General features: G+C 39.4%; 1 protein-coding gene across 3 annotated transcripts in view; it reads right to left on the reverse strand.

Moving 5' to 3' along the window:
- GPRC6A (G protein-coupled receptor class C group 6 member A) overlaps window positions 1–1,757 on the reverse strand; it is a 13,420-nt gene extending 11,663 nt beyond the window's left edge. For all 3 annotated transcript variants that reach the window (XM_017739473.1, XM_017739472.1, XM_008637792.2), the window contains exon 1: window positions 1,567–1,757. In XM_017739473.1, the coding sequence (XP_017594962.1) occupies window positions 1,567–1,757 (191 nt within the window). The remainder of the gene's footprint in view (window positions 1–1,566) is intronic.
- Window positions 1,758–11,946: the final 10,189 nt, after the last annotated feature.

Genomic DNA, 11,946 nt, shown 5'->3' on the forward strand with positions numbered 1-11,946 from the left:
GGCAGTGGAGCGGAGCCGTGCCGAACCGAAATGCGCGCTGGAGCAGGGCGCGGGGGGCCGCTGCTCAGGGGCCTGGCTGAGACGTGGGTGCAGCGCCAGGCAGCGGCAGCACAGCTGAGAGCAGAGGCGGCAGCACTCGGGGAGCTGAGCGGGGCGGCACAGCCCAGCCCAGCCTGCATGGCCCCGAATGTGACCCCGGGAAGAGCACACAGGCACCAGCAGCCCCGGCGGCCCCAGCAGCACTGACAACCCTGGCAGCTCCAACATGGGAGCAAGCGAAAGTGAAAGAGAAAGCAAAAACACAACGAGACAGAAAACAGCAGCCACTCAGAAAAAGGAAAAAATCACCATAGCTAAGGTTTTAGGAATAGTAAAATGGTATAATGTTAAACAAAATTATGGTTTTATAACAAGATGTGACAACCAAGAAGACATATTCCCCCCTACAGTCTCCCTTTCCTAATCCCACCTTTCCCTTTTATCCTATATCCTATTACCCCCAGTGTATTCCCAATCTGTTTTTTCACCCATGGTTTCCCTCACAAAACCATGCCTTTGCCAATTGTTTCCCCAGAAATCCCTTTTCAATGCCGAGTGGGGGATGAAGAGGGGGAGGGAAGAAATTAACTATTGTTGTTTAGAGTTGCAACAGGTACAAACGGAAGAAACCCTCTCCTGCCTCAGTTTCCCCACAAAGCATGTCCGGAGAGTCCTGTCTGCCTTCTGTCAGCCTTAATATGTTCCAGAAAATCTGTTTGGACATTTAAAGACTCAGGAGGGTGGCTTGTTTTGTTTTGAAACTGTCCTTGTTATCTCATGTTTATCCAATTGTTTTCAATGTTAAGTTTTAAATCTCTTTTTGTTAAAAATAAACAGGTGAAAGGTCAGGGTCCCTTCCCCCCCACCATGTGGTCCTGGGAGAGGGGCCCTGGCGGGGAGGCACAGGGTTTTCCTAGCCCCTGGTCAGCCTCGTTCCCCATTGGTTGTTTTGTGTTCCCCTGTGTGGGCAAGGACCCTCGGGTCCTATGATTGTGGCAGTTCCTCAGCAGATCCCGGCCATGTGGCTGGAGAAATAAACATCTCTCTGAAACATCTATCAAGAATCAGTCCATATATATTTCTTTTCCACGGGCCTCCTTGTCTGATACACGTGTTGCAGTATCCGCACTGTAACAGGCTTAGGTAAAATGGAATAGTTAGCCTGTGTTCAAATCATGTAGGTTCAGCTTCATAACAAATAATGAATAGCTGCTCAGCAGAGTCCTTCAGACCTATAGCAAATTAGCATTTCCATGGTAATCAGATGATAGCAGAAACCTCCAAGGCTATTTGATTATCTGTGAAGATTGAAATAGGATAAAATGCTCATTCCCTTCCTCAGTCAGCCACACTATTTTTAATTGTAACTTTGCCATACTTTGTATTAATTTACATGAAATGTATCTGATGTCCAAAGAATTTTTTAAGAGTAAGCAAAGCAAGAGAACCAGAACTTGTTGACCTTAATAGAAGAGCTACATGCCCAATGTCAGCACTCTCTTCTTTGCCATATGTGTGATTACTCACCCAGCACAATTCTGAATCACTGGCTTGATGGGATCTTCTGGATGCAGCATTTCGCTATGAACTGCAAACAAACCTCCAATAATGATGTCCCCCGGAGCACTGGCACCCACGAAATCGTCAGCATTCTGGCAGGAGAAAGCGATGTCGGTGCTGATCACAAAGCAGGGGATCAAAAAGATAACAAATGCCATGTTTCTGTTTTCCTCACTCACTCCCAGCTTTGAGTCAATCAAGCTGCAGCACCAACACGGGCTTCTGTGTCATCTGTAAAGAGCAGTGAAGGACAAAGGCTGCACTCAAAAGTTGGTCACACCTCTAAGGTGCTTGTATTTGCCTCACTGGCCAAGGCTATTTTATTGAAGGTACTAAAGCAGTGCTGTCACATAAAACGCGAGGGTGCAGGGGTGTGAGAGTGAAGAGGGAAGGAGAAACATAAATGAGTTTAAAAGGAAATGCTGGACATTAAATCTCTTATGCTGTGTTCAAAGTTTATGATATCTTATCTGAAACATGTGGCAAATATTTTGGTATAAATTTTGGCTTGTTTTGAATACCTTACAACTGAGTGCAGGGTGCAAAGAAGCAATTATGTAATATGGTAATAGCGATGCTGCTGTGACAATGTTTTAAGAGTCTGGTCTGAAGAATGCTAAAATATAAAAGACCCCTTGTCACAGTGTCCTTTATATCAGACTCTGGTTCAAAAATCCCAGCCCCAAACTACCAAAAGACTGCTTTTCTCTCAACCCTTTTCTATATGTTTTAAAATCCTTGTATAAAAATTGTTTGGATAAGTTAATATTCATGGTTCTGAGGCACATGTCCTCAGGACTTCAGTGGGCTTTGGATCAGGTTCTGTATTTATGAACCAGGCCAAGTCTGCTGCTGGTTAATGAGATAAACACAGAACAGTGGGAAACAATAACATTAGTCCTAGTTTTTGCTTTCTTCCCCTGCTGACTGAGGACACCAGCACACAAACAGCAGCTCCCGTGCTGTGGGAGGAATGGGAAGTGGCTGTTCTCACCGCCACTGCTCCCATCAGATTCACAGGAATCAGATACTGTGCCAGAAAGGAACTGGGGGAAAAGAGAAGCAGAAGCTGGACTCTCAGCTTTTGTAAACCCAAACCTTAAACATCAAATCCTTAGGACAGAAACACAACTTATACTAGTAAACAATACCAATTCATGTCAGGGACACAGATCTGACAATAACCCTGCTCTGTTTCCAACATTGGTTTATTTCTCTGTTTTCTTACGATGGCTTTTTCAGATTTTGCTTCTTTTGGCAATATGCCAAAACACTCCCAAAAGAACAGGTTCAGTCATAATACTTATTGTCTGTGATTGTATAAAATCTAGGTTTTACATAGAAAATTTGAACCAAAGTTTATTTACTGGCAAACAAAATAAGAAATGAGATATCTGTTATGTATTCTTTCTGATAAGCATAATGCATACCATATGAATTATTCAAATTATTATATTTTGCTTGTTTTCTCAATAGTCTCTTTGTAGTAGGAGTATCCATTTAAACCAAGATATTTCTTGTAAATGCAAATGCAACAGACAAAATACTTGCAAGTGCAAATGTTAATCCCTAGTTAAGTAAACATTTGTCTTCTTTATTATAATATAACAGCTTGTGTTTCTTTCATCTGCCTTCTTTCGTTCCATTCTCACTGCTGGGTCAGTGCAAGTAGTAAACATCATCCTGTCTTTTCTTTAATGTATCTGACCACATATATTTATGGGCAGATGTTGATACCAGTTTATTCAGCTTCTGCACTGACTCACAAAAATTCCAACTATTCCAAAGGTTTTCCTCTTGACTTATAACAGCATTAACTGTAGTCAGATGCTGGCCTGCAAATATTCATGTACTCATTCCTTGCCAGCCATGTAATGCACCCTGAAACCTGGTTCCACACACTCTAGTGTTTCCTTTACCTTGTATGTAATTCTGTATATAAAACTTGTGTATATTTAGATGTAACTAAAGCATAAGACTGGAGCTAGACATTTCCTTAAGCAAGTCATGAGAAATATTAGTATAAAATGTAACTTCTAAGGGTTTAACACTAAGTGTTGTAATAAGGACTCAATTGAAATACAGTACCGATCATTTGAAACTTCAATTTATGATTAGAAGCAGAAAAGGAACTTTACTCTGGCCAGTCTTTAAAAACCTATTGATTTCTATAGAAGAAGATTTTACCTACAAATAAAAAATCCTTACTTGGTCACTTTGGAAAGTGGAAGTTGACAAAATAAACATCACATATAATTGGTGCTTAATTTCATGTTATTTATAAAAACACCATAAAAAGAGGTGTACTTTCAAGTCAACTAAACAGATTTTATGTCACAGCGTATTTTCAAAAGAAAGTGGGTTTATTGGTTTTGTTTGTTTTCAAGACCTATATCTCATAATTACTACTAGTGATGAGAAGTACACAGCAGTCTTACTGAGATACCTCAGCCTAACCTAGTATTGCAGAATTTACTTCAACTGTTTGCAAATATCCTTTTCCTTTGGCACTTAAATGCAATAGAAATAACTCTATAGTACAAAGTGTTCCTTGTTTCAAATTTAGTGGCATATCATGGACATAACGCTAGACTTTCACATTTGTCAGCATAGGAGTATTTCCTGGCAGGTAGATTCAAGCATAAGATTCAGGGGAATTTCTTGAAGTACCATCATCTCCTGAAAGCTGCCTCTAGTGGACTGTGCAAAGACGGTAAACAGCACCTAACAATCCCAAAGCCACTGTGAAAGCCACAGGGGAACAGTAAGAGACTCTGGAGGATCTTGTGGGAGACAAAGAGGTCCTCTTAGTATCACTGTGAGCCCCAAAGTTACCTGTTGCCATGCCAAAATGGTTACTTCTTCCACTTGGAATTTGAGAAGCACCAGAATTGGTGGGGTTTGGAGGATGGCCCTGTCAAGACCTCAGCACTAATTCTTCAGGTGGCTTCCTGTAAATTTATGCCTAATAAATTTTTGTCAAAGTGTTGAAAGGACCCACAATTCAAAATGTACAAGAGAAGCTGGGGGACTTCAGTATGAGACCAACAGAGTGTACCCTCACAGCAGGGGACACCTGTAAATGGACCACCTGCTCCTCCTGTCTTTGCAGCCTCTAGACCTGGACAGGTTACGGCTTTTGTGCAGAAAGAATTTTTGCAGCTCTCAGTTGCTTGGTCCAGCAAAGAGAGACTACACTGTACATGAAACAAAGACCAACATTTTGGCTGAACTTCTTTGTGCTAGCTGTTGTTTCTCATGGAGAAGATAATAGCTTAGGTTCCAACACGAATATCTTTTCTCTGAAGCCCATTCAGTCAGATACTGTTAAAGGAGAAAGATATTTTTCATTACTTTCTATTTTAAACTGGTTTTAATTGTGCTGTTTCCAAACCAACATAGAACAGATAGCAAAATCCTCTGCCAGGCATGCACAATAGCTAAGGGAAGAAAGGAATAATTTGGATATTCTCACCGTTATTCAGAGGAGTAGGGTAACTCCCCCCCACTGAGACAGGACTCACCCTGACACAATGGAAATTGTCCTTTTTGAAGAAGTCAGCAACATTCAAATAAAATCCCATCATTTGCATTAAGAAGATTAAATATTGGTTAAGATTGCCACCTTTCTTGATCAATAGAACCATAGCGTTAAACCCAGTGATTCTGATTTACTAAATTTCTTTTAAGGAAGTTTAAACAGTGGGGAAAGAACCAAAAGAAGCAGGTATTTCATTACTTAATTTCAAGTACCTTTAAAAAATTCTTCTATTTATTGGGACCTATATATTAAATATGAAAATTAAAGAATGGGAGGACAAATATCCATTTGTTTGATTCGTGGTATGTTATAAAAAATAAACAAAGATAAAAATTAAAAATACATCAACAGTGAAATGGAATTTGGATAGAAGCCAACAGTTCACATTAATTCCTGAGAAACAAACTAACTCAATTTTCAAGTTCATTGGGTTTGTCCTCTAGAGGATGTCAGCTGAGCTGCAGGATGGGAAGGACAAATCCTGTTTTTCTTTATCAGGTCACAATGTTGTAATGTGCCTCCTGATGTTCCTTGAAAGCTGAATTTCCCCTGATGCAAATAACCTTGTTGGATCACTTCTGGTGGAAAACTGAGATGCTGGGGCATGGCAGTGCCTTCAACCTCCTCCCTGGACTGTCAAGGACATCCTGGGCAGTCTGACAGCAATTTGTTTTACGAAAAGGGTTTCAGTCAATAGTCCATGTTGTGCATGTTCAGTGCACCTCTGCTGTTTATCCTAGAAAAAGGATATAAGAAATTAAAACACAGTTGTGAAAGGGCCTACATTTGAACTAATACCTATATTTTTTTTTGCTTCAGGTATGTTTGTTTCACTTAGTTTTTCTCTGGTATTTGAATATATTTAGATGAAATTTCAAGTCAATACAATTTTGATGTGAAAAATCAAGGGGATTTGAATTTTCTGATGTAGACATAAAATGTTTTTTGCCATTCCAAAATTGAATTTACTTGTAAATTACCTGTTTGTTTGGGGTTTTTTTAATAATAAAGCAATGCTGATCTTATCCCACCCAGCCAAGACAGTCAGCTGCATATGCTGGATGCAGGACAATTTCATAAAGGCCAACATGGTAGGAATGAGCTTATTGGGATGACATATTCAGAATTTTTCACCAGCTTTTATTTCTCTCCTTTGTTCCATCTCCTCCTCTCTTAATTGAAAAACAAGAGAGCAAAAATGTCATTCATCTGTTGACAATGCAAATATTTGGTCCCAGCTTGTAGTGAAAGGGTCACCCAGAGGGAAAGAAAACCTCTAGCTTAGGTATTTGGGCTTTCTCCTGAGAGGCTGAAGGCCAGGGGTCCTTCTGCCTGTGACTGCTCACAACACTAGAGTGAGATCTTTGCTACATAAAGGAGGGGGCTCAAATCTTTCTTCTCCCAGTGTCCCCTACTTACGGGAATGTCATTGACAATTTGTTTGAGAAAGCCCTTCTTGCCTGAGCAGTAAGAACCCTCCTAAGAGACTCAGCATATTCAGAAATTCCTGGGCTTGTATTGCCTAGTATATTTGGCATGTTTTGGAAATGCCTATCAGCAAGAAAGTCGGGCTGGAGATCATCTCACACAAAAATGCCAATGGCAAGCAGGTGTGAAGTTGGTGCCAAGCATTTCAGCATTATTAATAAGGAACACAGTTCAAAATAAAGTTAGGTTGATAAGAATTTTAAAATGTTAGTGGTTACAGTTTTTAGACATCTCCAAGGGTATTGATTGTGGAGGATCTGAGAGTGTTGGCTGTTAAAGGGACAGATAACCACATAAATTGAGATAGCCATCTTGGTGACCCTGTGCTTATTCTCCTTAAATCACTTTTGCAAATAGCACTTAGTGATTTTTTAACTCTTACACTGCTTGTCCCACATAAATTCCCTTAAAAATAATTTCTCTTCAGTAATTTTGGAGGTAAAACAGAACTGGTAGTATTAAACAGTAATTTGAATAAAAGAAATGAAAATAGGTTTTGGAAGCAGGAACTGAAAGTCAGGTGGACCCAAATTTTAATGGAATGAAAATTAAGGGAAATTAAACGTATCATGAAAATACTCACCCAAATGTTCAACTCTATGCAAAGATCAGCATAAAAAGAAGAGAGAAATAATTTGCTTTCCTCCCTCAGCATACTTTAATGAGAACACTTTTGGAAAACATGGATTTGAGACTCTTCAGATAGAGAAGAAAATCAAGTCCATGTCTCCCAAATGTGCTGGCTGACAGGACCTAGAAGGGCACACCAGGAAAAGAGCAGGTCTTCACTTCCCCAATTTCATAAATCTTCATCTTGTCACTGTCTTGAAACCACATATCTGAGCAAGTACAAAGCTTCTCCCTGAATACTCAGTTATCTGACACAGAGAAAGTTACTTTGGGATTGGACTGGAGGATTTCCAGATGTCCCTTCCCACATCATCTATCACGTAGTTCTGTGATAATGACGCACTCAGTAGTGTCTGGGAAGTATAGGTATCCATAGATGCCAAACTGTACACACAAGTTTGGCATCTATGGAGGATTTGAGGCTCCTCTTAGGACAAACTACTGTAGGCAGTCCTGAGCTCAGACAGCAGGTCTTGGGGAACTCTGCTTCTGAGAACCTAAATCTCCTTATGTTTGTACAGGAGATAAGCTGTCAGGAGCTCCTTACCCAGCTCTGTAGGAGGAAGGAGGAGCTCTGCAGGCCAGGAACAAGATTCCGGGAGGTAGACAGGTTTTATGCCTTAGCTAGCTCAGTCCAGGTATGATGCTTATTGATTCAAGGTTGTCATTGTCACCCTTATTCTGGACTTTTTAATTTACTTTGGTTTTCTCTTCAGATCTTAAATGATTTCAGTTCACCTTACAAGATTTAACTGATTGTGTTATAAAAGTAAACATACACCTGCAAAGAGAGTACAGGCAGAACAGGTGACACTCATAAAAATTCCTTTCAGATAAGGAAAAGAACCCAAAACAGCAAATCCACGAGTCACTCTGGAGGCTGACTTCAACCTTCAGATTCAAAGACTGAGGAAAAAAAGAAAAAAAAGAAAAAAAAGTTTCACACATTAAAACTATTGGGAATTCTTACTATTGAAAAGTTCACTGTTCTAATTTTGTAGAGTAACATAACGGTCTACACACTTCCTACAGAATATTGTGCACTGTTGGTTAAGGACAGCTTACATATATAAAAATACTGCATTACTGACTTTGACTAACAAGAAAATAGGAAAGAAAATTTTGCTGTAAGTAATTTCTGTTCCCTGACAAGAAACTGTCTTTGAAGACATACCTCAAGGATGGATAAACCCACTAATCTGCAGTTACTCTCACAAGCATTCTGCTTATACACATTTTTTAGAAATACAATATGAAACAGCTACCAGCACATAAACCCACAGCTGATCTTAAGTTTGGTATTAAATCTCTTTGCAATTACCCAGTCTTTAAAGCTGAGGGTGATAGAACAACTATCATGACCTCCACTAACTGGAAGAAGAAACAAGTTATGTCAGCAGCTAGTCAAAAGACAGCAAAATTTTACTAGAATCAACCAAGAACAGAGTAAAAAATACATTAGCTAGGTGAATTTTTCAGCTTCTTTCTTTTACTTGTTGCCAGAGATTTTTAGATATTTTCTCCAGTAGATCTTCAGACATTCAATTTTCTGCAATTTTCTGGTACTTCCATCATGATCTACAGAGATGAAATGGTTATTGCCACACTGCCAGACAGAAATTTAATGATTTCATAGAAAAGCAAGGAAATTTTATCTGAAAAAAGAAAAAAAAGTTAGTATTTTCCTAGAAGTATACTTAAATATTTCCATGTTTAAAAGATAGGGATATGTACCAGTCTTTTCTGTTACATGGGGCCACTCTAAAGTCTGAAGGAATAAGTATAAAACCTTGTACTACATGTTGTTCTAAGGATTCCCCTTCTTCCAGCAGAAAAAAAGGTTTTATGTAATTTATAAGTAATCCAGAGGGGCAGCAAGAAAAAAGAACTTAAGGAGTTTGAGTCCAATGCATATAGTGCTTTTTTGTCTGTTGCTTTGGTTTGGGTTTTTTTGTTTGGTTGGTTTGGTTTGGTTTTACATTAGAATGGTTTCCTTCTTTTCACACATCAATTCCTTTATGTAAATTTCATTCACCCACTGGGAAAGCTCTGTTTCAGTGTCACTCCTAGTGACACAAAAAATCATATTTTTCCTGGCATCTAATATCCAAATTGTTAAAATCCTTCCTCTAATACATTGAAATGCAGATGCTGCTTCTTCTAAATCAGTAGAATAAGTGTACTTATCTGGCTGCGGAATTCTTTCACATTCATTTGTCTAAGCAGTTGAATAAGGGCAGCAGATTCTTAGACATATAGAATGGTTTGAGCTGAAATGACCATTAAAGATCATCTAGTTCCAAACCTCCTGCCATGGGCAGGGACACTTTGCACTAGACCAGGTTGCTCAAAGCTCTGTTCAACCTGGCCTTGAACATTTTCAGGGATAGGGCATCCACAGCTTCTTTGAGCAACCTGTTTCAGTACCTCACTGCCCTCAACATAAAAAATGTCTTCCTTATATACAATGTAAATCTACTCTCTCTCACTTTTAAGTCATTGCCTCTTGTCCTGTTACTACAAGACTTGCTTAAAAGTCTTTCTTCATCTTTCTTGTAAGCTCCCTTTATGTCCTGAAAGACTGCAAATGTTTTCTCATTGTTCCTGAGACAATACCTTGTTAAAAAAGGTAACATCATTATTTCCACATGAAAGCATTCCCAAATCATCAACCAGGCACAATAAAAACCTGATGATGATAATAATAATGATGATGATGATGGTACATAGCATAGTTCCCATTAGAGTCTGTGAATATATCTGTAGGTTAATGAAAGGTGATTCATAATATCATGATTACAAGAAGTGAGGTAGTAAAAAAGGTCTCTGCACAGGTGCCACATCCAGTTCTATCTCATTAATGAGAAATTAGGAAACAGAAAACTAAATTATTTTCTGCTTTACACCAGAGTAATTTACAGCCCAGTTCTGCAGAGATGTTTAGGCTATACTCATCTGTACCACTCAGGATTGAAACATGACAGATCTCCAGACTAAGTGTGAGACTGTCATGTTTAGAAATGCCCCAATATGCCTTCCAACTCAAAGCACAGTGTGATCTATTAAGTACCAAGGTCTTTGAAGACAGAAGTTTTAATACATGGCAATGTAGCATATCCATTGCATTACTACAAAATAAATGTAAGCGTAAACATGAAAGTAAAGAAATGGAAAGTGAATTTTAGGGTCAGAATAGTTTAATCCCAGAGATCCAAAAAAATACTTTGAAAAAAACCCATAGTCTCCAGAGTTTCTCATCAGGAATTTAATTCCCATGAGAGCTTTCTCTTTGTCTAAAGGTCTAGCCCTTATTCAGTCTGGTTTATTTATGTTATTTCCGATTTGTAAACAGTGCATTTCCAAGTGCCTTGTTTTTAATGAAGTGTAGCAGTAGTATTTGATTGGAATTTAGATAAACGAGCAGATAAATCCATGCATATTTTCTGCAAGCTTGCATGCAAATATATGAAAAATTAAAAATGTAGCTAGATAAAGACCAAGGGCTGGTCTTTGTTGCCATGTGTTATTGTTCTTCACCACAAAACAGAATGTATTATGACACCTACAAAGTTTCTCTGTGGAATTCCCCTGACTGTTGACACAATGTGATGTAGTTTAGTGGCTATGGTGGTATTCAGTCAAAGGTCGGACTTGATAACCTTGGAGGTCTTTTTTTAACTTTAATGACTCTATAATTCTATGAAAATAGTCCAAACAAGGGCAACAGAACTGGTGAAGGGCTAATCCACCATGCTAAAAGCACGGAATAAAACCCGTCTCTTGGAGCACCCTTTACTACCATCACAGTAACCCAGGCATCGCTTCAGGATGCCCTTAACTCGAGTTAGTTCGGACTGCAGTGGGATGTACTGCTAAATCCTGCACAAATGTTCTGTGTGCTTAATCACAGAATCCATCTGTTGATAAGAGACACAGCAAAGACCTTTCTGGTGTTTTCAAAACATGTAGCAGGTGGAACAGGTGGCGTTGAAGGTGTTCCGGGTGAAGGAAAGGACTAGCTCAGGCTGGCTGGAGCTGAGGAGATACTCGGCCTCCTTTGGCTTGGTGTGTTAAACAGAGCAGGAAATAGGCAAGGTGGCTTTTTTAATGTCAGTGGTGTGGGAAGTGCCCTGACCACCAGGAACCTGAATGTTACTCAGCACATCCAGTATCTCTTTACCAAGGAACCCGTAGCAACTGAGATCCTCTGTGTCATGCAGGGTTTCATACTGTGCCCTCCCCAGGGCATGCCTGTGTTTCTGTCCACTATCCCAGCTATCCCAAAGATCTTTTCCTTGGCCAAGATTCATGGTCAGAAGTGCTGAAAACAGCATGACCACTTTGTGGTTGAAGTTACATCTTTGACAGTAAGCAATGCAACTGCTCTTATGCAGATATTTGAATTAATTTTCCTCCAGAGAAGATTCCAGAATCTGTTATCAGCAAAAAGGAAGGAAAAAGGAAGAGGTTTGTTCTACATGACAGAATTGTAAAGTTGCGCAAAAATTGTAAAATTGTTGTGTGAGATTATTTGTTCAAAGGTAGATGCATGAATCTAAAAAGCACCTTTTGCACATCACCCATTAATAGGTCTGTGGTTCCACAGGCAGTTCAGCAGATTTCATTACTGCAAAAGTGAGGAAATCTTGCTCCCCTCCATTCTTATATATCCTGTCCCTCATCTATTC

Source organism: Corvus brachyrhynchos, unplaced genomic scaffold (genome assembly GCF_000691975.1).
Source record: "Corvus brachyrhynchos isolate BGI_N302 unplaced genomic scaffold, ASM69197v1 scaffold14, whole genome shotgun sequence".
Classification (NCBI taxonomy): Eukaryota; Metazoa; Chordata; class Aves; order Passeriformes; family Corvidae; genus Corvus; species Corvus brachyrhynchos.